Source organism: Selaginella moellendorffii, unplaced genomic scaffold (assembly GCF_000143415.4).
Source record: "Selaginella moellendorffii unplaced genomic scaffold, v1.0 SELMOscaffold_2, whole genome shotgun sequence".
NCBI classification, from domain to species: Eukaryota; Viridiplantae; Streptophyta; class Lycopodiopsida; order Selaginellales; family Selaginellaceae; genus Selaginella; species Selaginella moellendorffii.
In genome coordinates, this window is record NW_003314263.1 from 2,131,202 (window position 1) to 2,158,563 (window position 27,362).

The 27,362-nt window shown below is 46.5% G+C and overlaps 4 protein-coding genes and 1 pseudogene across 5 annotated transcripts in view; 1 reads left to right on the plus strand and 4 right to left on the minus strand.

Annotated features, from left to right (window-relative positions):
* Nucleotides 1-12,808: 12,808 nt before the first annotated feature.
* LOC9662207 lies at nt 12,809-16,512 on the minus strand (annotated as a pseudogene).
* A 1,406-nt stretch (nt 16,513-17,918) lies between these two features.
* On the minus strand, nt 17,919-20,162 carry LOC9662208 (auxin transporter-like protein 3). 2 transcript variants are annotated; one of them, XM_024663074.1, is made up of 9 exons: nt 19,915-20,162; nt 19,645-19,839; nt 19,476-19,588; nt 19,236-19,419; nt 19,086-19,183; nt 18,815-19,022; nt 18,487-18,744; nt 18,215-18,429; nt 17,919-18,154 (listed from the first exon to the last, which is right to left on the minus strand). In XM_024663074.1, the coding sequence occupies exons 1-8, from the start codon at nt 20,137-20,139 to the stop codon at nt 18,238-18,240; spliced, it is 1,473 nt and encodes a 490-aa protein (XP_024518842.1). In that variant the 5' UTR covers nt 20,140-20,162; the 3' UTR covers nt 17,919-18,154; nt 18,215-18,237. The 2 variants fall into 2 exon arrangements, with proteins under 2 accessions (XP_024518842.1, XP_024518838.1); XM_024663070.1 differs by having other exon boundaries at nt 17,919-18,165.
* A 78-nt stretch (nt 20,163-20,240) lies between these two features.
* Nucleotides 20,241-22,527, minus strand: LOC9662209 (uncharacterized WD repeat-containing protein C17D11.16). The gene is made up of 16 exons (XM_024663082.1): nt 22,390-22,527; nt 22,161-22,327; nt 22,023-22,105; nt 21,853-21,948; nt 21,670-21,784; nt 21,567-21,625; nt 21,450-21,518; nt 21,347-21,396; nt 21,192-21,288; nt 21,064-21,138; nt 20,910-21,008; nt 20,709-20,846; nt 20,627-20,656; nt 20,506-20,568; nt 20,372-20,449; nt 20,241-20,317 (listed from the first exon to the last, which is right to left on the minus strand). The coding sequence occupies exons 1-16, from the start codon at nt 22,515-22,517 to the stop codon at nt 20,243-20,245; spliced, it is 1,422 nt and encodes a 473-aa protein (XP_024518850.1). The 5' UTR covers nt 22,518-22,527; the 3' UTR covers nt 20,241-20,242.
* Nucleotides 22,528-22,823: 296 nt separating this feature from the next.
* LOC112341585 (bifunctional fucokinase/fucose pyrophosphorylase-like) lies at nt 22,824-26,308 on the minus strand. Its single transcript, XM_024661957.1, has 7 exons — nt 26,040-26,308; nt 25,771-25,975; nt 25,357-25,715; nt 25,173-25,299; nt 24,132-25,106; nt 23,390-24,081; nt 22,824-23,322 (listed from the first exon to the last, which is right to left on the minus strand). Exons 1-7 carry the CDS (start codon nt 26,277-26,279, stop codon nt 22,930-22,932), a joined length of 2,991 nt encoding a protein of 996 aa, XP_024517725.1. The 5' UTR covers nt 26,280-26,308; the 3' UTR covers nt 22,824-22,929.
* A 124-nt stretch (nt 26,309-26,432) lies between these two features.
* LOC9662210 overlaps nt 26,433-27,362 on the plus strand; it is a 1,226-nt gene continuing 296 nt past the window's right edge. Inside the window, exons 1-2 of the mRNA XM_024660555.1 lie at nt 26,433-27,204; nt 27,259-27,359. Coding sequence (XP_024516323.1) covers nt 26,641-27,204; nt 27,259-27,359 — 665 coding nt within the window. The 5' untranslated portion in view covers nt 26,433-26,640. The remainder of the gene's footprint in view (nt 27,205-27,258; nt 27,360-27,362) is intronic.

The window sequence follows — 27,362 nt, forward strand, 5'->3', positions numbered from 1 at the left end:
GATAATGTGGACTTAAGAGTTTTTGGTATCATCTTGCATTAGCAATGCACGCTTTAGAATGCTTAGGTAAAACTTTTATCTTGAAGAACGAAGAGTTTCTCACTACATAAACTCAACAACCCTTCTATAGTTGGGCATAAGTCAAACAAAAATAATCTGATTTTGGGTCCATCTCAGGTTCATCTCAAGTTCATCTCAGACTCAATCCCAACACTTCTACATATCATGTGTAGGTCCTTTTATGTTCCTTTTCTAGAGGCTCACTTATTGATCACTTCGTGTTTATTCGAGCACTTTGTTGGGAGTTCCACTCTCACTCTCAATTTTTCAAATTAAAGCTTTTAGTCCAAACGTGTTACATTTGTTTAGCTTCTACTTCAACCACTACTATATGACACCCTCTCAACTCCACTTTAGGGCTTAGGGATTTGTGTCTCACATACCATTTAGAAATGTTATAGTACAATAGCACTTGACAGGCCTGTGGCCCTCACCATAGTGTTGCTTAGCTAGGGGCCATAGCCATGGCACTACCAAATGAAGGCTGTGGCTAGGCTATGCTAAATCACTTGAGTTAAGCAAGAAATGGCAATGGGAGGTGAGTATCAAGATGGAACCTAACATTTAGTAGATCTAACACAATATCAAGCAATTTGTAAACAACTAAATTTTTCATTTTACTTTAGTCACTTAACCATGCTTTTGACCTTTTGGAAGAGTCTCACCCACAACTTCCATAGGTCCTTATCTGCCTTGAGGTACTTGCTTACCCCCAAATGTGATCTCAAGATTTAAACTTAATCCAAATGTTCTATGTATCAAAAGTACCACTAACATCTTAGTCTATTACATTAAACTTATATCCATTTGCATTTGTCTCATTGATAGTCCAATATCACCCACAACACAATCCCATTTTTTCAAGATTGGGCCCTCTATTCATGAGTAGTTATCATATGACCACACTTTAGCATCCTTAACACATGAGGAACACTATCCCTTGATAGCCTCCCAACACCACCACTAGTTTAGGGTTCGAAGGCCAATCCCATTAACCTTTAAGACTTCCTTACCACATAACTATACCTTTAGTCACCAAGCAAAAAGACCACTTCACTTTGTTTCCATGATCTGAGATTTTAGGACAACATTTCAAAACACTGTGGCCGAATGCAAGCATTGTAGGTACTCCTCTCACCTTTCATCATTAAAGTGCCCTAGCTATATGGCTAAAATGAGGTTTTGATAAGCCATGCAAGGTATCCAAGTAGGTAGTGCCACCCACACTTGGATTAAAAGTATTGACTATCCAATCTCCTAAGGGAGCTAAAGTTACCTTTAGGACAATTCACCAAGTTACTCCATCCATATTCACTATAGCTTTGGATTCCTTAATAGTTATATCATCTCCCCCCACATATGTGTAACCTTCTTCGGTTACACTAGCCTTTTTTGGCTAAATTAGTTACACTAAAGTCCTCCCAGTATTATCCCATAGGGACTCACTAAACCCCCTAGGGTTTAGGAGACAACCTCTTTGGGCTTTCACCCTCAAACTCAAATTTGGATGCAAATTCAAACCCGGTCTCAAACTTGATCTTAATTTGGGTCTCGGTCTTGAACTCCATCTTGGACTCCTTCTCTGACTCCATTTTAGACTACATATCAAATTCCATCCCAGACTTCATCTCACATTCCTCGGACTCTATTTTAGACTCTAGTGTGTGTAACCTTCTTTAGTCACACTGGCCTTTTTTGGTTAAATTAAATCCTCCCAATACTATTCAAGACTCGTATTAAGCCTAGTCTTGACACTTCCACATGCCACAACACTTGCCATAAGTTGGTAATTTTTTTGTCCCCTTTTTGAGACTCACTCCCCAATTGCTTCATGATCGTTCCTTGAGCACTTCTTTGGGATGGTAAGTGTTAGTAATTTTTTTGTCCCCTTTTCAAAACTCACTCTCTAATTGCTTAGAAATAAACACTTTATTGGGATGGTAAATGTTGGTAATTTTTTGTCCCCTTTTCGAGACTCAATCCCCAATTTGCTTCATACTTATTCCTTGAGCACTTCTTTGGGAATTCCACTCTTGCTTTCAATTTTCTGAGTTAGAACTTTTAATCCAAACATGTTATGCTTGTTGGGCTTTTACTTCGGCCACTACCATATGGCACACTTTGGGCTCCACTTTGAGACTTAGGAATTTGTGTAATGTCTTAAATTTAGACTTTTTAGGAGGTCACCCAATCTAATATTAAGGACATTTAACTCTAAGTATTCCAAAACCCTTAACTGATTAGAAAATAGGGTGCACTCTTGTTCATAAGCCTTTCCTTCTATATTTAAACTCTATGGATCGTTTTTCAAGTCATTCTCTTTAGTTATTTACAATTCACCATATTTCTCTACAAGTTCACGCCCTCGTGAATGGAAGCTGAAAACCACAACTCTCCCGAAAGCCCCACTCTCTTGACACCCTACCCCTAGAAAACTAGACATGCTAGATGTCAATTAACATGTGGTATAATTCCCTTAAGCAACTAATAGAGTCGGATTTAAGACCTTTTTAATACCAAATGTAAGCTCCTGAATTTAGACTTCCAGAAGGTTACTCAACCCAGTAGTATTCAAACCCAAAAATACTTAACCCCAAATATCCCAAGACCCTTAACCGATTGAAAAAGGGGGTGCACTTTTATTTATGGGCCCTTTTTCTTTATATTTAAACCCCATGGATTGTTATCTTCAGTTTCTTATAATTTTTTTCTCACACAATTTATGTAGTAGGTATTTCACAATAAAACTCTCTTTAGTGGTTAAGTTATAAATTTTCCTTTTCTAATTTGCCAATTTACTTTGTCTATCCAACTATTACCTTAGCCTCAATTAAGTTCCCTTGCCAAGGTTCCCGCCTATTTTACCAACTCTTACTTGGTCTTATTCAGATTCAACTTCTCACTACACAAGTAACAAAGTGTTATCTATTTATCTATAGATTCCCAAACTTTCTCTTAATTCCCTTCCTTAGGTTAAGCTAAATTTAAAGTTAGACTACACTCCCCATAGACTCAAGAAGCCAAACATACCAAACCTCCAAGTTTCTAACATCCCTTAGTAAAACAAAATTTAATCACAAAACCCTTTAAATCCTAAGTTTTTGGTGCATCTCTTTTACAGGGAAATATTTTAATAACCCAGTATGGATACCCCTACTCTCCCACCTCCGTCCCAAAGGGAAAGCCCAAGCCCTTAAGAAGGAGCAAGGACTAGTACTCAAGTGGGGCAACATCCCATCTGAGCTAAAAACATTGCAATCAATTTTCCTTCTGGGAGTGAGAGTTGTTTTTGAGCTTTCTCTTGAATGGCTTCTTTGGCACCCCTCGAGTCCATGTTCACCCACCAAGGCCACCAACCCCCCAATCTTAACCTCAACTCGATTTAGAAACACAATTGGAGAGTTCTTTCAAAATTAAGTCCATCCCTACTATCCTTTTAGAACCATCCCCATCCGCCCATCCCCCCCCCCCCCTCGAATCTTGGACTCAACCTCGGACTTAGTTTCAAACTTCATCTTATATGATGAACTCTTTATCATTTCGGTCATGATTTCGAAAATTCTTTACCCTATGATGTTTGGAGGTTTTATGATGCAGTACAAATCCCACTATATCAACTACCATCAACATGTTAGTTCAATTTGGAGGATTAAAGGGAGAGTTAGCCAGATTGCACAGCCAAGATTATAACCCTAATAGCAAAGTATATTGTATTGTGGTAATGCTCATTTTTGGTTTTTGATATCTAAGTGTAGAAATATTTCACAGAAGTATTCAAACTTCCCCTATAGCTCTGGCAAATTTTGCAACCCTAGAAGAGAAGAACACATTCGAACTTTTCAAGAATTACTATGATGAAGCATTACTCTAATAGGATCATTTGGTATTTGTATGAAGAGGTTTAATCCTTTCTTTTTCTTCGTGTGATGAGTGAGTATTCTATGGCTTATGGAAACAACATAGAGATCTGTCCATCTACCTCAATGTTGTGGATTGCACAACTTTGCCTTATGGACTGATTGCAATTTGTCATTAGTTAGTTCGAGCAAAAACTTTATATATGCAAAGCTACTATAACTAAAGAGTAGTCAAGATTGAACATTAAGTGTTTTGTCTAGATACCCAGGCTTACATGTTACTTCAAAAACTTATAGAGGATGTAGAGGTAGACATAAATATTAGGAATGTGATAGATTACTAAACTTACAATTCAAAAAAGGAGATTGGTTTTATCAAGTTGAAGAATCAAGGAGCAACCTGCTACATGAACTTGCTAATTCATATATATTACAGCCATAAGATAACTTTTGTCTCTTATCACTAAACAAACAAGACATACTATTCATTCAGCAAGAAGAATTGATAATTTTAAGCATTAAAGCATACCACATTACTTGTCTCCAATGCAATTAAAATCAAGGGGAAGGGTTTGATGATGTTGTTAAGAAGTCCATCTCAAGAGATATTGGTTATGCTCATGTGGTGTCTATATTTGTCTCCAAAGCAACTTGCTGCATGAGGAGGAAACAATGGCCTTAGATGAGCATAAAGCACATGCTTAGATGCCATGCTTGAAAGATGACATCCCTCTATTTGGGATGAGACACTGTTTATGGAGCTAACACTCTATTACATCACCTGCTTGTCAAATGCCAAAAGGAGTGCTTCTGCTAGAACATTGGGTTGGGACTATGTGTGAATTAGTTGTTTATACAGAAGAATAAACTAAAATATACTATGAAGTATTTAGGAAATCTTATAACTTATAAATACAAACAAATAATACCTGTTAGATAATAAAATATCATAGAATATCTAAGTATATTCTACAACCCCAGCCCCCTATAGGTTTGTTGAAACAAACCAAACCTATGTGTTTTAAAACCAAAACTGGTATCAATTTTAGATATTTGTACTTTTTATATAAGTTTTGTTCAAAAATAAATATATATATATAGAAGTACTTTGAACCAAAAATGGCTGTTAAAAATATGCTTTCCTTGATAAGTTTGAATATCTTTTTCTAGCACTAGAAGCTTTACTTAGTTATGATATACTGCTTATCAACACTTCTGTGGTAAAGCATTACCTCCAACAAAGCAAGCCACTACTCTTGCCACATATCACTCACTTGGGAATGGGTTTTGATCTTCTTACACACCAGACCCAATAAACTCATGGCCTCTCAATTCATTGAATATTCAATTGAAAAGAAATATCACCAATCACTCCAAAGGAAACTGAGGTTAAAGTCTCATTTGCACTTAAATAGTGCATTGGATTAGCCTTTGGATTTTCATTTGTGTCATGAGTCAAACTTCTAAACTCCTTGTGAGACACAAACTCCCTAGGCCCCAAAGTGGAGCCGAAAAGGGTGCCACGTGGTAGTGGCCGAAGCGAAAGCCCAAATGAGTGTAACACGTTTGGATTAAAAGCTCTGACTTGGAAGGTCGAGAGCGGGAGTGGAACTCCCAACAAAGTGCTCAAGGAGCGAGCACGAGGCGAGCAATAAGCAAGGCTCCAGAAAGGGACCCAAAAAGGACCAACACATGACACGTGGAAGTGTCCGAGATGGAGTCTGAGGTGGACCCTAGTTGGAGTCCGAGATGGACCCAAAGTGGAGTCCGAAGTGGAGCCGAGATGGAGTCCGATATGGAGTCCGAGATGGACCCGAAGTGGAGTCCGAGATGGAGTCCAATATGGAGTCCGATATGGAGTCCGAGATGGACCGAGACGGAGTCCGAGATGGAGTCCGAGATGGAGTCCGAGATGGAGTCCGAGAAGGACCCAAGATGGAGTCCGAGGTCGAGACCGAGACTGAGACCAGGACCAAGACCGGGACCGGGACCGGGACCGGGACCGGGACCGAGACCGAGACCGGGACCGAGACCGAGACCGAGACCAAGGCCAAGGCTGAGACCGAGCCCGAGCCCGAGTCCGAGTCCAAGTCCGAGTCTGAGTCCAAGTCCGAGTCCGAGTCCGAGTCCGAGTCCAAGTTCGAGTCTGAGAGGGTGAAAGCCCAAAGCGTTCGTCTCCCAGACCCTGGGGGGTTTGGTGAGCTCCAAAAGTATAGTAAGGGGGAGGACTGCAGTGGAGCCAGTTTGGCCAGGAAAGGCCAGTTTGGCCCAGGAAGGCCAGACCCAGTATTGGGTGATGAACTGACCACTAGGAAGTCCAAGACTAGAGTGAATATAGACCGACAAGCGGGGTAGCTTGGTGAAGTGTTCAAGAGCCGGCTCTAGTTCCCCCGGGAGATCGACTGGCCGATGCTCCTAGTCCAAGTGTGGGTGGCATTACCTACTTGGATACCCGGTGTGGCTCAACGGAACCTCGCTTTAAGCCCATGGCTAGAGCACCTAAAGGTGAAAGGTGGGGAGAGTACCCAAGTGGCTCGCGTAAGGCCACGGTGTTCCGAAATGTTGTCCCAAAGGCCCAGACTGTGGAAAGGAAGAGGAGCAGTCCTCTGGGGTAGTGACCAAGGACACAGTCGTGTGGTGAGGAAGTCCCAGAGGACCGTGGGACTTAGTGGTCGGGCCTGTGGGGCTCGATCCAGTGGTAGTGTTGGTGAACACGGCCATGGGCAAAAAGGGACTTGGTGGGGACTAGAAAAAGGGATATTGGGGAAGGCTATTCCCCATGTCTGTGGGCATCCTAAAGATGCTAAGGAGTGGATCTGGAATGATCACTCATGAATGGATGGTCTAGTCCTTGAGAGACAGGATTGTGATGCAGGTGGTGTTAGACCACCGGTATGACCAAGGTAAAGGGGCATGGCCTTAGCGTAACGGGCTAGTATGTCAGTGGTACCTTGGGGTGTCGGTCTTGGGACCGGACACGTGGAGCACTTGGACTAAGTGCAAGAGATGAGTGGCGTGGATGCCATTCTCGGGGCTAGCAAGCCCCAAGTCCTGAATTGGACTTAAGGAGGTGGTGAGTGAGACCCCTCCAAGTGGTCGAAGGCGTGGTTAAGTGACTAAAGTAGAATGGAAAAATTAGTCGCTTACAACTTGGTATCAGAGCTGTTCCTTAGTCTGACTTTTATTGGTGCTCAAGTATATCACCATTGATATTGGCATCGGAAGGTTCTAGGAGTGGGCCTATCCTTGAGGAGTAGCACGTCGAGAGGACATGGCTCTCCACTTGAGTTCATGCATGAACTTGGGCACGATGTGGTGGATAGAAAAGGGGCCAGTAAGGGAACGACTTTGGGATCTTGGGAACAGTATATGGTTTTCCTCAGAGAGTTGAGGATGTGATCCAGATGAGCGTTTGACTTAGCAAATTGGCTAATGTAGTTGCGGTAAACAACTATAGTTGGGATCACGGGAAAGATAAAGACTCCAAAGCAATAAAGGAGTCACAAGATTATCCTCATATAGTTGAGGTTGGCGCTCATGAATGTGAGACTTGAAGTGATGACCATGGGAGGTCAAATACGGAAGAGGGCTCAAGTCCTTGAAATGGTAGCTGGGGCTACCTTTAATAAATGCTGGAACAACCCAAGGAGTTGGGGGGTGTACTTAGAGATGAGTTGGTATTCTCATCACATGGACAAGTAGTCCTAAGGGGCAAAGGTTGCCCCAGAGAACAAAATCAAGTGTCAGAGTAACACTTGTGAAAATAGTCCTTGTGAGTGAGGACATGAATGCAAGAAGTGTATTCTAGTGAGCTAGTGCCTAACAAGTAGGACCTTACGGGTCTGTGGATTAACCAAGTCCAAAACTGCTAGATGACTCAAGTAGAGTCAAGGAATGGTCCTAAAGGACTGATGTAAGCATTTGGACTGAAGTGTGTGGTACCCCACAAAGGATGGGGGGGATCATAGGATCCAAGGATGAGAACAGAGGGTATCTCATCGATGGCAAAATGTGCCATGCTAAAGTCGTAGGAAGGGTGTTCCCAAAAAAAAAACAACTTTGAAACAAAGTTGTGTGTGACCTCTATGGTGCAGTGCTAACGGATGGTTGGTATGAGAAAGAGTGGTATTAATCTTGGCAAAGACTTAAACACAAAGAAAAAGTGTCATAGAGGTAGGCTCGTGGAGCCGATGGTGTGGAGACACCAAATGTGCCAAGGTGTGATACCTTGAGGCTATGTTAGTGGGTTCATGAGAACCCCTTGCCAAAAGAATCCCAATGGAAATGGGAATAGCATAGCCTAAGCTGCAGAGCATGCAATTGGAGTGTGGTGACCCAGATAATGATGGAGGTGTGGAAGCACCAGCAATGAGTTGTAGGACTTGACAACTATGAGGCAACTAAGCAAGAGGTGCAAAATAATTGCTTAAACGGGTAGAAGGTAGCTACCCAAGCCTTCTTAATGGCATAAGGAAATTGGATATACCATTACGGGGGATAAGTTGCTTATGTTGCGATATAGTAAGTCAATGTCATGAAAGGAAATACTCATTGTCAAGGAAGCCGTCATTGGGACACCTGAACACTCTAGAACACCAGGAGGTGGTGTTTGATGTCGCGAGAGCAATAGATAAAGCCCAAAGGACTAAGTCCCTAGCGAATGATGGATAGAAGGTGTTATCCAAATGTCCAAGGTGGCGGAGACAGGAGAAGACTGTCTACTCGAATTGGACAAAGCCAAAAATGAAATTTTGGCAAGGCTAGCGATGGGCATGTAAAGGCCTATAAGCAACAACGTAATCTCGGTGTGTGGGATTATAGGGTGAGCATACCTGGATTGAGGAACCACTCCCTAAGCTCTTGGGTAGGTTCATCCCTAAGAATACTTGCTAAAGCATGATAGAAAGTGCAAAGCTATCCTCCTGGTCTGGAGGAGAATGACCGATGAAGCTAAAAAGCAAGAAGTAAGGGGGTAGAACCGAACCATAGGAATCGAAAGGCATAACCAAGGTTGGTTATGCCAGTTGGGAGTAGAGAATCAAGTGGGGGCTCGAGGTTGTGGTTGCTAGCAACTGTGAGGCCATGGAGAGTCTAAAATATGGAATTGTCCATGTTAGACTATATGGCAACTATAAAGCTTGCGAAAAGGGAGGCCTTAGCAAACTAAGGGACAAAGTTCCTTCAAGGTTCCCAAAGATGATTCTAGGTAACTTAGTACCTAGAAAGGCCAAGTGTAAATGGTTCATGGAACGCGCGAAATCAGAGTGGCGCAGCAGAAGCGTGGTCTTGAAGCTTGCCATGAGGCAAGGCTATCAAGGTTAGGGAAGTAATTCCCGAGTGTTCAAAGAAAGGGCTTTGAACGAAAGTCGATAGCTAAGGACTTTCACGCTTATGTAGGAACTATGTTACAGTGGTCGGAGGACTTGCCAAACGAGATTGGCAAGTCAAGGGAACGAATACCCTAGTTGAAGGTGATTACTTCAAAAGGGTGGGCCATGGGGCCAAGCATGGAGGAGTCCATGCATGATCACGGACTTGTCAAGTGAGAGGACTTGACAGTGTGGAGGAACTAGGTTCCTAAGCTGTGATCTATAGCGCGCTTTTGAGTATAAGTTGGTGCACCGGTGTGGGGAGTCACGCCAGGTATCCTGGGTGATGCCGTCCGTAGATGCATATACGGAGGTTGGGTTCGAGTCCCGACCCTCTAGTGCTTGGGTTCGAGTCCCAAATCGCTAGGGCGTGGTGATGGTTTGGAATATGAGGACACTCATTTTTCGGTGGTCATGGACTCTCAGTGTGGAGACTGGTTTGGGCACACCACCAAGCGAGGGATGCCTCGGAGTCGTGATGCACGGTTAGATTGTTTAGAGTGAAAGCTCGGCAATTCTAACTTGAACACTTTGGTGGAAAAGGACACCAAGGACGTGGTGAATGAGATGGGGACACTCAGTCTCAGTTGCTATGGATCCTTGGCCGGAAGGGCTGGCTTGGGCACACCGCCAAGTGTGGGGGATGCCCCCGGGGTCATAGTCAACAACTTAGAAGGGTTTGGAAGACTTAGTTCCTATTGGTAGACCTATTAAGGGGTCAAGATAAGATCACTAGGTGATATTATGGCTAAACAAGGACAAGGTCTTTGTTTGGATTAAGGAATATGATTCCCAGTTCAAAGTGTTGATTTGAACTATTGATAAAGGTGTGGCTTGGTCAAGGTGACTAAGTGGGAAGGACACCTAAGAGAAATGAACTACTACAATATAATGATATTATGAGTTCAAGAAATTTGTCTCCAGAGACAGGCCCATGGGTGGGTCACAAGGTTGGGCTAGGAAGAGAGCCTAGAACAGTGGGGAGACTTACTAGGGGTGAACACCCTAGTCTGGGCAAAGTAGGTCCTTTGCTATGGAACCAAAAGAATACCTCAAGGAGGGAGGTAATGATCCTATGTTGCTTGGTGCAACAATCCAAGGATAGGAGCAAAAGACGAGTGCCCAAGATAGGGCCGTGGAATCAATTGGAAAGAATCCAAGTGGCAAAGTTAGCCAAGGAACACTAATGTGTTTGATGCTAATGGATTGCGGAAAAAGAAGTGAACTTCCAAGGATAGATTCCCAAGTGCTCCAATTTGGCAAAAGAAAAGCTCCAAGTGAGGGAGCAACTAAGTAGCCAAAAGATAGGGCCGTGGACAGCCCTAGCACAAATAATGATAAATGGAACATAATGCCAATGGTGGCACAAAAATAGAAAAGTTGATGAGGGTGCCCTCGAGTAGAGAACTTCCTAGGAGGGGAAGTGGAGTTGCATAAAATGTGCAAGGCAAGGTGTCGGAGACACCTAGGAAATTGACTTCAAGAAGTCAAAAGTAAACGTTCTAAAGTGCAAAGGTAAATCAATGGGATCTGTGACTACTCAAGAATGAGTAGTGGAATTGAGTTAGAGAGGGTGTCTCTAATGGGTTTAGCAAGAACTGAACCAATAAAAAGGAGCAAACCACCTCAGGTGGTCAAGTGAGTCTCTAAGTTGGAGAGACTATCCTCCTTAGAGGATGGGCAAAGCATGGTGAGCCTTTAGTGTCGAACCATTGACGAATATGGAGAAGGCATGGTGAGCCTTCAATGTCAAACCATTGACAAATATTGGCTAGGGGCCAAGGATGGAAATGGTAACACATGCGGGTGTTACTTTATAAAATGGTTTACCGTTCGATGAGGACATCGAACTTCATCTATGGGTGGTGGAATTGTGAGACACAAACTCCCTAGGCCCCAAAGTGGAGCCGGAAAGGGTGCCACGTTGTAGTGGCCGAAGCAAAAGCCCAAATGAGTGTAACACGTTTGGATTAAAAGCTCTGACTTGGAAGGTCGAGAGCAGGAGTGGAACTCCCAACAAAGTGCTCAAGGAGCGAGCACGAGGCGAGCAATAAGCAAGGCTCCAGAAAGGGACCCAAAAAGGACCAACACATGACACATGGAAGTGTCCGAGATGGAGTCCGAGGCGGACCCTAGTTGGAGTCCGAGATGGACCCAAAGTGGAGTCCGAAGTGGAGCCGAGATGGAGTCCGATATGGAGTCCGAGATGGACCCGAAGTGGAGTCCGAGATGGAGTCCGATATAGAGTCCGATATGGAGTCCGAGATGGACCGAGACGGAGACCGAGATGGAGTCCGAGAAGGACCCGAGATGGAGTCCGAGGTCGAGACCGAGACCGAGACCAAGACCGAGACCGGGACCGAGACCGGGACCGGGACCGGGACCGGGACCGAGACCGAGACCGGGACCGGGACCGAGACCGAGACTGAGGCCAAGGCTGAGACCGAGCCTGAGCTCGAGTCCGAGTCCGAGTCCGAGTCCGAGTCCAAGTCTGAGTCCAAGTCCGAGTCCGAGTCCAAGTCTGAGTCCGAGTCCGAGTCCGAGTCCGAGTCCAAGTTTGAGTCTGAGAGGGTGAAAGCCCAAAGCGTTCGTCTCCCAGACCCTGGGGGGTTTGGTGAGCTCCAAAAGTATAGTAAGGGGGAGGACTGCAATGGAGCCAGTTTGGCCAGGAAAGGCCAGTTTGGCCCAGGAAGGCCAGACCCAGTGTTGGGTGATGAACTGACCACTAGGAAGTCCAAAACTAGAGTGAATACGGACCGACAAGCGGGGTAGCTTGGTGAAATGTTCAAGAGCCGGCTCTAGTTCCCCCGGGAGATCGACTGGCCGATGCTCCTAGTCCAAGTGTGGGTGGCACTACCTACTTGGATACCCGGCGTGGCTCAACGGAACCTCGCTTTAAGCCCATGGCTAGAGCACCTAAAGGCGAAAGGTGGGGAGAGTACCCAGGTGGCTCGCGTAAGGCCACGGTGTTCCGAAATGTTGTCCCAAAGGCCCAGACTGTGGAAAGGAAGAGGAGCAGTCCTCTGGGGTAGTGACCAAGGACACAATCGTGTGGTGAGGAAGTCCCAGAAGACCGTGGGACTTAGTGGTCGGGCTTGTGGGCCTCGATCCAGTGGTAGTGTTGGTGAACACGGCCATGGGCAGAAAGGGACTTGGTGGGGACTAGAAAAGGGGATATTGGGGAAGGCTATTCCTCACGTCTATGGGCATCCTAAGGATGCTAAGGAGTGGATCTGGAATGATCACTCATGAACAGATGGTCCAGTCCTTGAGAGACGGGACTGTGATGTAGGTGGTGTTAGACCACCGGTATGACCAAGGTAAAGGGGCATGGCCTTAGCGTAACGGGCTAGTATGTCAGTGGTACCTTGGGGTGTTGGTCTTGGGACCGGACACGTGGAGCACTTGGACTAAGTGCAAGGGATGAGTGGCGTGGATGCCATTCTCGGGGCTAGCAAGCCCCAAGTCCTGAATTGGACTTAAGGAGGTGGTGAGTGAAACCCCTCCAAGTGGTCGAAAGCATGGTTAAGTGACTAAAGTAAAATGGAAAAATTAGTCGCTTACACTCCTCCCTTCTCAAGAGCACCCTTCTAGCATCACGTAAGAGTCATTCTTTGACAAGGTAATGCAAGGCACAGCTTCTTCTGGATTGTTCTCGGTCGTATCATTGGTCATGAGAATCCCACTTGATGGCTGGGCTAGTTGTGGTGGAAAACTAGCAGTTTCCTGTAAGAACAAAATGAGTGTCAGGATCGGTAAGGTCTAGATTCAGATCATCACACATACTCTTCCAAGTGGATTGTGAGACCATTTCCAAACCTTGTGAACTGCACTAGAAGCGAGCGCTAATAAGCCCAGATCATTGTTTGTGAAGGTAAGTCTTGATATCTGTTGCAGAAAGTGTAAAGACTCAAGCTTATGAATAGTCAAGTACCTTGCTTGCTGGTAGAGTATCTGGCAGCTTTAATGCACGACAATGAGAGGGTTCCACAATTTCAGTTAGCTTCCACAGTTTGTTTGAGTCGTCTGTAGTTCGGGGTTTTGTCTCCGGGCGTCCATTTTCAATGCCGTTCTGCAGTTATATTTGTCATAAGGCATTTCAAAAGAAATTTCCGTCCATACCCCTCCAGTAAAGGGTACCGGTTGTGAAACTGGTCTGTCAATGGCCACAACCCCGCTGCCTGATGCACTTGCACCGTTCCCCTGAAGAAACATGCAAATTTACAAATTCCTTCATGGATAGACCGTCATACCTTTGTTTCCGGAGGTACTTTGTTACCCTCAAAAGACCGTACAAGCCGCAAGCCATCTGCATTAGCCAAAATCTTGAAACCATTGTCGATTGTTGTTACTGCGAGTAAAGAGCCTTCTTTGTTGAAACGAATTCGCGGGCAAGCCTACAGAGAACGTTATAGCAACGAATCTTCATCGAAACGAAAAAGTGCTTACAGGCAATCCGCCGTCGGCATCGATGGAGGTCAATAAGTTTATGTTGTCCATGTCCCAGAACTTGACCGAGAACTCGTCCCCAACCGCTAGAAAGCAGTTCCTAGTGTCGAACTGGACAACGTTTGGCATTCTCTTACGGAATCCAATGTACGTGCGTTTGATAGCCCCTTTACTTTCATTCCACTCGACAAGGAATGAGTCACCCTCCTTGCTAGTTCCGCACGAAAAGAGCCTACAAAACACATAGCCTCGTTTAGCGCGTGTCTTACGATAGAAACGAGACAAACGAGACAAACCTTGTGCCATTGTAGGCCATTGTTGTGCACCAACTTCCAGGCGCATCCAAGTCACCCGGTGAACCAAAGCAATCGTACAGCCACGCCATGATTTTGCCGTCCATTGCTGCAGAAAATATGAACTGCCAAGAACAACAGTGTTGAAATCAGAGTACACGCTCAACTCACAATCTTACCTGTATACTTTCCTTGTGATGCGGACAAACAGAGTACACTGGCGCTTCGTGACCCTCAAAAGTGTATTTGTTGCGACCACTCACCGCATCCCACACCTGGTTTTTTCATCGCCCTTTCAGTCCATACTTTTCTCAAAGATTATGCAGACCTTGATCGTTTTGTCATCGCCACAAGAAATTATGCACAGTTGCTTGCTTGGATGGGCAAATGCAAGATCGTTCACACTCCCCACATGCGCATCAATCCGTTGGAAGAGAAACATTCAAGTGTTTTCGTCTTCTCAAGGTATAAACAATGCGTACATACCTCCACTTGCTGCCGTAGCTCGACGCCTCCAAAATACTGATAAACTTGAACAATGTGCTTATTGAAAGCCACCCCTGCACGCATGCAAAACGAGTTAGCTCAACAGCATATGACAATCGCGCGCACCTATAAAATTTCCATCTGGACTCCAAACAACTCGTAACAGCAACTGCTGGGTCTTCAACGAGAGCAGTCTGTAAAGCACGTTAGAACGCTAGAATTAGACATAAAAAGGACATGAGCAGACCTGGAGAGGCATAGAACACACTGAAACCTCCCAGACTTTGAACGTTTTCAGCGCGAGGCGTTCCCGCGTGGCCACATCCCAAATAGCAATTTCACCCACATTTGTACCAACTGCCAGAAAAAAGAAAGATCAGAGCGTTTCTACCACGGCGGGCACTGTACCTAAAAGAATGACTTGCTGCAAAGGGTGGAAGTCCATTGTCGCAACACAGGAACCCTGGTTGATGGTCCTCGCAACAGTCTTTGGAATATCATCTATCGTGTATGACGCTTGCTGAATGTTTGGTCCCGGAAAGTTCACCTGCATTTGCAAGTCACTTACAAAGTCCAAACTATCGCTTTCATCTCGACCTCTTCCACAACAGGTCGGTTTCGCTTCATTAGGTGCTCGGAATCAGCCGTCTGGAAATCAACCGTAGGGGCTGGCGGAGGCGTCCTGGGTCGCTCTAGCATTGCAGCTGAAAGAAACTCGGCTGAAAACTTGAAAGCGGCAATAGAACAAAAACCAGACCTGGGTTCGGAGCTCCGGCGAGAGCAGCAGGCCCTCCAACAACGCCTGGATGTGACGGAGGATTTGGATTGGCCATCCCGCCTGCAAGTGCACTAGCTGTAGGGGCCGCTGGTTGAAAAGGCTGTACACGTTTCAAAACCAAAGCTGTTAGACAGTAAAAGTAAAGCCTGAAAGTTGCACGTACGATGTGCGCACCCAAGGGGGGGAACCCGCCACCTTTCGGAAGACTCCCGACCAAGGTACTGTTTGCTGGTGGTGGCGCGCGGGCTCCATTCGGCGCGCTACAGGTATGATCTACAAACAGAGTTTTGATATCTGGGTTGGGCCTAGGATTCTTGCAAAGCTGATGTTGCCAATTGAGGCTGGGAAAAAAGAAAAAAAGAAATGTATTTCTTCTATCAGCACAGAAGTAGCTGGAAAAGCAGGGACGCACCTTTGATTAATCAGCGTTCGGAGCCGTGACGCTTTGAGCCCCGGAAATGCAAGCTTCTCCCAGAACAAAGGATTGGCCTCAATCAGTTTCTTAAGCTCCAATAGCATTATGGTCCGGGCAGATTTCGTGTCCGCATACTTGGACAGCTGTTCGTTTTCTCTGCAACCAAGTCCATAGGGTGTCAGGACAGCCTACAAAAGGGCCTTGTTACACTTCAAACCTGAAGTTTCCCAGCGTAAGAAGCTGTGTAAGCTCCTTGTACAGATCTTCGTTGAAGGACGCAAACACTTTGAGGTCCTTGACTAGTATCTCCACTGCCCTCGCTCTATCTTGCCTGCAAACAACACAGATCGGCTCGCCACAAGAGATAAGAGAAAAGCAAAAAAAGAGAGAGAGAGAGAGAGAGAGAGAGAACTAGTCACTCACCTGTCCAAGGCCTCGAGGTACTTTTGCTTTCTTATCTCCAAGAAAATCTTCATGGAGTAGCGATTGTCATCCACCTTGGTGAAGCCAGACAAGTACCTCTCCACCTCGTCCCACTCCCCATTCTGGACCTGATCTTCAAGGTACTTCATGTTGAAGAAGAAGCCAGATTCTTGCTCCAGCCTGCCAAAATCACACAACACTTACATCCACCAACAAGAATAAACCACAAATCTCCTCACTTGTGCACCGTCTCCTTGAATTTCTCCTCATCCAGGAACTGCAAGATGAGGAACACGAGCTCCCGGCTGAGTGACGACATATCTCCTTGCCCTTGCCGCCGCGCTGTGCCCCCACAATCAAGTGATCACCCTTTTAACCAGTTGGCTTAGGGTGTAAGGGATCTCTCTCTTCGTTGATTCCATATCAGTCTTCCAGCACATACGCACGTTATTGGGAATGCATACCGCAACAAGACCGACTTTCCTCTAGACAGACCAAAGTAGTCGTGCTCTCAAAAGTCCGTTCCCTCAATGTATACGGTCTGAAAAAGATGATTTCTTCCTTCTTCTGTGCAAATCATGTTTTTAACAAACCTTGTACGTGGGGGAGTTTGCGTCCGGGAAGCGCTTCGCCTCCACAACCTGGTCTTGTTCGTGCCCTTCAAAATTGATAATCGTCACCTGCGTGCATGGGGAGTCATAAGAAAGAACAGAAATAGTGAAGCGATGAACCTTGAGCGGCTGGAAGACCACCATCGTCCTCGTGAAGATCCCGTCTGGGCTTTGCATTGACAATCTCATACGCACGGCAGAAGTTGTTGATTGCGTTCAGGGGAACGCCCCTTCGACGCAGCCCAGGAAGCAAAGGATCATCCCACCCATTTCTCAAGCTTTGGCCAATCAATGCCAATCACAACCATAAAGTACTAGCCTCTGCAAGCCCGTTTTTAGTTCATCACTACACTGCTTCACCCATGCTTTATAATGCTTACGATAGTTAATTACCACGTAAGTAGAGTACAATCTAATCTCTTTCTCACCACCAAGGCACTTCAAAAAAAATTCGGCACCAACAGCAAACCTAAAAACCTAGCCTTATTGGTCTTTGAAAGTTTTTACAAGAGGAAGTAAAGTCACAGTGCATCGCCATCATCAGAAGGAGAGTGGAGGAACTCCTCTATCTCGGCGGCGGGCATGCCCGATCTCTTCAACCATTCTATTCCCTGCGCCCAAGAACAATCAATACAAGAGAGAAAAGAAGAGATATCGACTAGTTATACTCACTTGGCTGAGATTGGCGTGGCATCCATAGCCCGTGCAAAACATTTTGCCAATCAATTGTTGCATCTGGCGATCGCCAGCCATGGCAAGTTCCAGCGCCTCTAGAAACCATTGCCTGGTGAGCTGCGCCACAATCTCGCGCAACGGACCCTTCTCCAGCGTCTCCACCATCCGCCCTATAATCCCAAAATCTCTGGCATCGCTGCTCTGTTACCCTAAATTGCGCCTCCTGCTATGGATGAATCGTCCGGCGACAAGGAAGATCCCCCCTCTCGGGAGAAAACAATGTCGTCCATCTTATTCGCGACCTTATTTCTTGCAAGTTTTTAATTCAACCCTACGTATCAAAGATAAGCTGTGATCAAAAGCTTTCAGCCCTGACATGTTATATTTTACTATTAGTACTTCAGGCTTTGGAGAACCTCGCACCATTGTTTGTATATCATTAAAACTGAGATTCCACAAGCTTATTCTCGCAAGACTTGGAAATTAAGGGAGCACTGGAAAGAAAAAAACAATTGATTTTCAGATTCCATGCAGGAGCCCATCAGTGTCATGCTTGAGAGGTTTGGAAAAAACCAACGATCGCAATTGACTATTAGATTCTGTGTGTTTACTCGCCAAAGCACCATTTAACATTGTTTTTCGACCTTTCCCACGTCAGCGTGAAAAGAAAGCCCAAGGAACTTCCATGGATCTGGAAACTATGTGAGAAGAAAATCCTAGATCAGCTTTCTTGCAAGACTGAATCGCTCCTGAGCAAAAACAAGTTAAGTTCCAGCTCTACGACGTAGCTGTACTTACCATTCACAAGGTGGTCGAGCGAACTAAGACGATTTGCATTGGTAGCACTGTGGAAAGAGGCCAAAGCTATTGATGTTATGCCGGAGCGCAACGAGGCTGGCCCATCCTCCAAAACCCACTCCCACGATCAAAACCCACAGTACTACTGCCAGATTCACGCAGTACATGCCAATCCAATTCCATGGCATCCAAGAGGGTGGCTGTTCCACGGAAATCTATAACAAATGCGATATGTTAGTGAAGAAAGAAAAGTCTAATAAGAAGTTACTTGCCATTCTATACGATGAGCTCTTGAAGAGCACCATATGAGCCGTACATGGCAAAACGTAGACACTGAAGCTCGCAAACACCGCTCCCACAACCGAATCGATGAGGCCGATAAAAGGAACCATAATGGCCACGAACCACATAACCAGAACTACAGGAATTCTGGAAATCGATTTCAAGTAATAGTTGCTAGATCCATGAATGCCCAGCAGCCTCTCCCATTTCATGAAAACTGGAAGCGACAGGAAACCGAACTGCATGAACTGGATGAATGGGAACAAGTGTTAAAAGAAAAGCACTGTTTTATATGTTCTTTTACCTGGATCAAGTTACCTGGTGGACGAGCATGAGCACGATTGCCGTGACTCGAAACATAGAGTCCGGTAGAACCACGATAGAGTACGCGTGGTGCGCCATGGAGTCTCCAAATGCCCAGTACACAGCGATGGCGGACGGCAAAGTAAGCGTGAGTATGTAGGCTGAGCAGTAGAAGTAGACCGTCTTGAATTTCTCTGGCTTCTTCATCGCATCAACTATTTCACTGCGATTTGTTTCTTCCAGTGAGATTTCAAGATGAAATAAGAAAAGGCGAGCTTACGCTTACATGGTTACCGCGTGACCTCCAAAAGTATAGAGCAGGTTGGTCGCACCAACGAAGTATCCTGCCGTGTTGTTTGGAGCAGAATGCGTAGCATTGGAATTCTGTAGTCAAAGATTTTAGTTTAGAAAGAAAAACGATCGAGACGTTGATGACCTTTCCGTGGTAAATGGTAGCGATGGTTATATACCATGCCGTATAAGATGTTGCCACGATTCCTATGCACGACCAGATCCGGTAGTGCTGTGCTCTTGGGATAAAAACGATCAAAATGAAGCAAAACACAAGCAGGATTGTCCATGTTCTCTTGTCCACATAACTGTTTAGTAAGTACGATAAGCTGATATGCAAGAACTTGTGAAGACATTGTAGTATCGAATTTTGTCAAACTCATACCTTGAACAGCCGACCAAGAAGATAACGCACGTAAGAATCTGATAACCGAGGTTCACTACCAATCCGGCGAGCTTCCAATTTGAACCAAGTAACCCATCGAGCACTTCATACCACTGATCCAGAAGCACATATTGTCAACTCATACGAAAAGCTTTCATAAATCTCAAACCAGGATGCTCTGGGCTTCATAATCGACGAAAGTATTGGCCCTCATTGCTCTCTTTTCTCTGTAAATCACGTACAGGCTCGATGTCATGTAGCACGACCAGCATCCCATTGCGGCGTAGAGAATTTGGTACGCAATGCCAGAGACGAAGCCCAATTGAGCAAAAGAGTATGGCAGCGTGAGGAGAACTTGCGAGACCTGGAAAGAAAGAAAGAAAGAAAGAAAGAAAGCGTCAAGCAAATGGAATTTTAAATTCAAATGACATCAACGAACCTGGAATGACGACGAATTTAGCCAAGCATCGAACACAGAGGTTCCTTCCAGAAATAAGACGTAGAACCAGGACTGTTTACTAGATTGAGTTGAAGCCATACCGAAGCACCTAGGACGAACAAGGTGAAATAGGACTCCAGATCCAAGGATACGTGGAACAGTAGTTGTGGTGATAGAGATTGTTGTTGACTTGAACACGGGATGGAACAAAGATGATCTCGACATTTATTGCTTGTCAGAAAGCGCCACAAGAGGGTGCCCGACTTTTCCTTGTCCGTACCAAAAAGTCGGCAAATACTGAACAAAATAGTAATAGTGAGAGCAAAGACTAAAAGGCCACCTGATTTGCATTTGTGCTTGTAAAACGATTTGCAACATTAGAATCTGTTAACGTATTCCACACCTGCAAGAATCGCAAGTTATAGCTGCTTGTAGAGAAAAGATGATCCAGTATTACATGTAGCTCGCCGGTAGTACCACCAATAGCCATTAAAAAGGGAGAGTCCTTACAGAACGACGCTGAGAAGATACCGCCCTGTGAAATCAGTCCAAACACTTTAGTAACTTGTTGAGCTCGGAAGGGACCATTACCACTTCGGGACTGGTTCTTGCAACGAGTGTGGGCGTATCGTTTGTCACATCCCACAATTTCACCTGCGTACTCGTCATCAGTTCCATAGTACACTAGCAAGACAAAGTGTAAGTCACAGACCGTTTTATCCAAAGACGCTGTTGCCAGTAGCTGCAAAACAACATTTGCATAAATCCCATCTGAAAAGCGTCTACAAGCTTACATTCTGAGCAGCCGAGTTGTAGGAAACTGCGCAAGTAGCTTTCTGATGTGCATGGAGTGTAAAGATGCTTGCGTTTGGACCTTCCTTGGTTGCAGTTCTTACGTCGAACCCGTACACATATCCCTCTTCTGTTCCCACCTACATAAAAAACATTGTACAAAAGAGTCAACAACCATGCAAGTGCCTAAAACCATTACGTACAGAAAACGAATGTGAAACGTGGGGATTCCAGGCAACGCACTCGACATCGTTAGAGACAGTCCACCGAAGTCCCGCCTCTGCCGGAGTTCTCATATCCGTCTAAATTAGAGTTAGTGACAGGCCACTGCGATTGAACAGGGAAAAAAGAGCATACCAAAACCACCGAGCAGTCATAAGATCCACTAAGCAAAGCCGTCGGTTCCTTTGGATTCCATGCAATAGATTGTACCTACGTACAAGACAGTTAGTCATTCTGATTTCCGTAACAAAACTTGTCCAAACCTCAGCAGCATGAGATTTAAGAGTGTGCTCGCACTTTTGTGCGACTACATCCCAAACTCTCACGGCCTTGTCAGCGCTTCCGCTTGCCAGTACGTTTCTGGAAAGCGCAGCAGTTCAATTTCTACAATCCGAGAAAAAATCTAAAGAAAACACACCTGTACTCATAGTTCCATGCCAGACCCAACACTGCAGTTTTTTGTTTCCTCTGGTAATTTTAGCACGCTAACATCCGAACAAGTTTTAGTTTGAGCACCATACCTTGGACTTTGTTTTCTTTTTCTTGCTTGGGTCGGGATTCAGTACACCCACTGGCTTAACTTCAGTTGCCTGTGCATGAGCAAATGAGGAACGGTAAAAGCCATGCTTGTTCCTTACCAGGTCGAGGTCCCATATCTCAATTTCTGGCTCTGAAGTACCAACAGCGAGAAAGTTTCCTGCAAAACTGGAACGTTAGTTGTCCCTCCGTATTTGTGCTCACCCTTGTCGCCGCCGTTTACGTTGCAATCCAGCCATGCGAGAGAAAAGGGTATAGACGAAAGAAGTACCTCGTGGTGTACGTACTTATTATCGTCATTTTCCTCATAGATGTACACCTGACAACACGAATTTCTCTAGCTTTAGAAGAATAGCGCGAAGCCAAAGGAAAAAAAAAAAAAAGTACCTCGAGTATTCCAACTTCATCTTCGGTTTTGGCAGTCACAATCAGAAGATCGGTAGGCTTGATTGTTTTATCCTCTATCTCCTCCTCATCTTCATCCTGAGAGCCATGCTTTAGTTCCCCAGAGAAAAGAAAAAAATGGAGGAAAATATCATGAGAAGGCAATGACTTACATCATCGTCCACAAGGTAAGGATCCTTCTCTCCGTGTTGATAGTAAGCCGCACTGACACCACCATTCCCAAAAACTCGAATATCTGCGCAAGATTGTGTTCGAAGAAGAAAAGAAAAAAGTACAAAGAAAAAGCCAACCTTCGTTTTCGTCATCGTACGCATCCATGTTAAGCTCCGCAAGGCCGTCACTCACAGCACTTGCCGCTCCACTACTCTTGAGCGCCCTCGCGGCTGCCAATGCGGTCGAAATATCGTCTCCCTCGACACGCATTCCATCCTCGTCCTCGCTCTCCTCGTTCTCGGCGCTGGGGCAGCAAATTTCCCAGAAAATCTTTCCCCATTCGCAATGCACTCTCTTCATCCATACCTTTGCTCCGCCGGATCTTCCTCGAGGCCCTGCTGCAGCGCCTCATCGAGCTCCTCGCGAGATCTTGGCGTCTCGTCGGGCAGCGCCTTCGCCACGCCCTTCGGCACCCAGCACACTGCCGCGATCATCGAATGGGTTGAGGAATTAGGGTTCCCGGCTTTAAGGGTTTAGGGTTTTCGTAATTTTTTTTCTAGATTTGTCCTAATCAATGCCATCCAAGTATTAGCCCTCTGCATGCCATCCATGTGTTTGTTTCCTCACGAAAACACCATGTACCATCGTTTTTAGTTCATGCTAGCAAAAAAACGGTAGACTCACCACCAATGAAGTCACGAAGGAATTTGGCACTAGCGTCACAGTTGCAAATATCCTCCTCACGTTTGCTTAGAATAAGCATCAAGACCTCTTGTGGCAACTTCTCCACCTCAAACCTATTCGTTAAAGGCTTCTCAATTTATTTGGAAGTTTTTACCAAGTTTCAGAGGTAGCAACTTCTCCATTTAGCAAAGAAAAAAACTAAGCCTTATCATGGTGTCTACTTTAGACCATCAAACTCCACCTGTAAAGCTCGATCGAATCCTTGAAGCTGGAGGAGAGAACTTCTCTGATAAGTCCTGCCGAGTCCCTGTCTTTGGCCATGACAATCGCGAATCCACCCCCACCAGCGCCTACGAGCTTGTAGCCGCAGCTCAGATGGCTGATCTTCTTGAAAATCGAATCGACAAGAACGTTGCTGCAAAAGGGATCGAGTTCCTGGTGGATTTGCCATGCCTCTTGCATTATCTTCCCCACGGAGTCGAGATCCTGCTGGAGAAAACCATCCCGTCCCAGTTTTGCCAGCTTCACGAGGCGTTGGATCGACGACAGCAGTAGCGAGTCTCGCTGTAAGTAACGCTTGACAACTTTCTGGAGAACCTTGTGTGCCAGTCTCACCTGGAAAAAGGAAGAAAAGAAACGAAAGCTTGATGTTTGCTTGTAACCAAAACTGAAGAACACTTACCTGTCCAGTGAAGACAAGGAGCATTCGATGCTCAAGTTCTTCCCGGAAATCCGGAGGCAAAGGTACTGTCTCGATCGAGAATGTGAGTGGTTTCGATGGCAGGCTCGTCGTGAGCTTTAGACCAGGATAGATCCCTCCAACTTGGTCCTGCCAGCCTCCCCCAGTTCCCATAAGTTGCTCCAGCACCAACACCAGCGCTGCGACGCTGTCTTTGCTCGAGTTACCGCCACTCACTTCGAGTAAGCCTCTGATCACCGCAGCTGCTAGAATGCTCGAGGTACCTAGGCCACTGCCCCGGGGAACAGACGCTCGAGTGTTGATCTCCAGACCCCAAGGAGAACTTGTCACGATGTTTTCCGGACTTGTCCAGCCTGTTACCACCAGCGCGGCCTTGACGAGGCGAAAGGGATCGTTCTCATCGAAAGGAGCTCTTAAACTCGTTGGCTCTTCTATCCAGCAGTTGTTACCAGTGTCATCTCGGAGGCACACGCCAGGAATCTTCTTGAGCAGCACTTCTGCTCCAACAGGCGCTGCTCCGTTCAAGTAGACTGCCATGTTTAGCACGCAGCCTTTGCGTTCTATGCTCCAGGGAGGAGTGTCACTCCATCCACCAACGATGTCCAGCCGAACGGGAAGGTTTACAATCGAAGATCTAGATGGTTGAAGACGAAGTAGTTTACTTCCCACACCATCTGTAAAGGACATGTTGAAACAAAAGACCACAGAACGTCAAGGTTATTACCTTGGCAAACTGCTGCTGAAGTCTCTGCTGCGACTGCTTCAAAAGCTTGAGCTTCGTGAACGCGTGCTGCATTTTTGTCTCCAATGCCTCTGCTCAAGTCAGATCGCACTTGAGATCTTCTGCTTGCCGGTACTGAAGCTTCCGCAGGAACCCGAGAAAGAAGCCTTTGAAAAGTTTCGGCTCCCACGGTGGTACCAAACTGCATTTCTCTCGCAAGTAAGCTGAAGTTCCTGTCCATCAAGCCATCTTCAAGGCTTCCTGTCGCAAACTCTGCAGCAAGTTCCGCGTGGAGGTCGCTCATGCCCAAGTGCATTGCCTCAAAATCAGTGAACTCTTGCAGCTCTGCAAAACTGAGACGTTTTGCAGCTAACCAGGCCTTAGAAATACTTGTATCCCTGCAGCTTCCCATCAGCCACATTGCAAACGTAAAGTTTTCGGTCCGTTCTCCTGCCGACTGAACCGAAAATAACTTTGCGTGCCACAAGTCCTGCTGTGTACTGGCATCTGTCCATACATCATTCTTCTCGATCTGCAATCGTCCAAGCACTTGGTCCCATGTTCTCCCACAAAATGTTCCACCCTGAGTAGCCGAAAGTTTTGGATTGTCCCCAAGGCCGCAGCAAAGCATGACACGGCCAAGACTATCCTTCAGTGGCACATCCCAGAGGCAGTGTCCGTCCGGCAAGCTTAGCTCCAAAAAATCTTCGGTGTGATGCACACCCGAGACCACGCAGCTGGAACCAACTTTTACTTTGCTCGATAAACTGCTGTTGAACACCAGACTGCTGTCACCCACGGCCGCACCACCATCAACCCGGGAGGCCAGAATAACCGAGGAAGAAGCAAGACGAGTGGCAGAGTCCTCGTTGGTGGACACAAGAGTGAATTGCCTGCGGTGGATCGGGCCGGAGTCATCACTTGCCAGATGCTGCAGGATTTCAGAGGACGTTCCGAAATGGAGGAACTGGAGGTCGTCTGCATCATCAGCACGCACAGTAAATCCATGCTGGTGGTCTCAAAACAGGAAGGCTCGTCACCCACACGCGCAGTAATGATACAAGCGTTGTGCTCCCAGCTCCTGGACCAGAAGCTTTCCCAGTGGACGGTTTCGTAACCAGCTATGACGCGCAGGCACCCACGCTCCAGCAATCTCTTCATACAAACTCATCTACAAGACAAAGTCCATCGGCACAAAAAAACCAAAAAGGGAACAATCGAGAGTTACCTCTTGTGCGTTATCTAGCAGCATTCGTAATGGATCCAACTCCGCTAGTGACATCCGAATTAAATCGTCCCAAGCGTCACCGACGACGACAAAGATGCCAGTGTCGAGGAGCGCGGTGGAGTCCGAAGAAACAGCGCCTCTAGCGTACATCTCGTCTCTACTCGGTTTTTGGAGAAGATCTTCCACCGCAAAACAAGCGCTAGTCCCATCATCTGTTTTCTGTGAAAGGATGACCCCGTGATTCGCAGCCACTGCAAGCGAGGTAGGCACGGTCACGACAAGAGCACCATCGCGCGGGGTTGTCATTTTGGAAGCATCGAAACAAGGAAGAACATCACCAGTCATGATAAGCAATCCACCTACACGAAGAACAAACGATGGAACTTAGAAACACCACGAAAAGAGCAAAGTTACCTCGATCTGGCAACTGCGCAGCAGCGAGCGACGAGACGGCCAGGATGTGATCGAAGAGCAGTGGCACTGGCTCATCAGCACAGGCATCTTGAGCGAGAATTGGCAATGGCAGGAAAGCTTTCCCGATCGCATTCGCCCACGGCACACGCTTCGAATCACCGCCGGCATGAACCAACAACACACGCTTCCCAGAAAAACCATCGCCCTGGAGGTAGAAGAACCAAACAAGATGCCAAAATTTCCTCCTACCAATAATTTCCAATCCAAACCTTCGATCGCAGTGCTGCATCGAGCTCCCTGATCGCGCCGAGCGTGGCGCCGCCGGATCCAATGCGCCGCCCCAGCGGATCCGGCACGGCGAGAACGAGCGTGTGCTTGGCAATCCTTCCCCGATCCACTGCGCGCTGCAAATGCAGCTGGTAGAGGCGCGCTTGATCGGGACCAGCGGCCGTGATGAGAATCGCGTCCCAGGTCGGCTGCCGCGCCGGGCATCGCACTCCCAGCCGCATTGTCCGCCATGCTGCCTCGAGAAGCTCTTCCGTATCCATTCCCGGTTCTAGGGCTCTAGCAAGAAAGTACGGCTCGAATATCCGCACCTGTTCATACAGAATATTCGACAAATATTGCGCGCTACGTCATTTTGCCTCACGGGGAAAAAAATATCTCAGCAGATTACACGCGGCCATGGCGGATTAGGGTTCTTGGAGCAGTGCGTGGACCGTCGAGACAAGATGGGAGAGGAGCTTCGATTTCACGGCTGCATTGTCTGATTCGAGGTGAGAGGCGCCGAAATTAGATTGGAGTGGATATTTCGAGGCCGAAGCAGCCGGAGATTTCTTCGCATTCTTCGATCCGGCAGAGATTGCTACAATGGCGAAGAGGCCGAATTGCGATGTGTGTGAGATGCAACGCGCCAGCTTGTATTGCGAGGCGGACGAGGCCTATCTCTGCCATGAATGCGATGCCTCGGTTCACGGGGCCAACACGCTGGCTTCGCGGCACAAGAGGATCAGCTTCAAACAGGAACAGGAAGAAGAAGAGGAAGAAGAGAACTTGGAAGAGAACGATGGCGTCTGCCCGGCTCACAATTTCGCGGACTCGAGCTTCTCGCTGAGTAGACCCTCGACAGTAGACTTCCCCCTGGGCGGCGTGAGAATTGGCGATGTCACTTACGCAAGAGTTTCGTCTCACACCGGCAGTGGTGGCGCTTCCTTGATTGCTCCAAGAAGAAAGGAGGACGAGGAGCTACACCAAGTTCCCAGATTCGTTCCCGTGGCCCAGGAGCTCCCCAGCTTGGAACCATTCCGGTTCCACGCTCTTGCAAGCAATGGAAGAGCTTCTCCGGTTCGAAGTACGCGATTCATGAGTCTTCTGGAGGGCGAAGCCACTGATGCTGATGAGAACCACGGAGCTCCCGACGAGGATGGAGCACAAGTAACTTCTCACACTTTCTTCTTCTCTCTCTCACTCAAAGTTCGATTTTTCCAGGAGAATCAAGAGCTTGGTGTTGTCCCGGACTTGGTTTCTCCACGAACTGTGGAGCCAGCGGCAGCTAAACCGGTGGCAGCACTCCCGAAAGGGGGGCCGAGGCT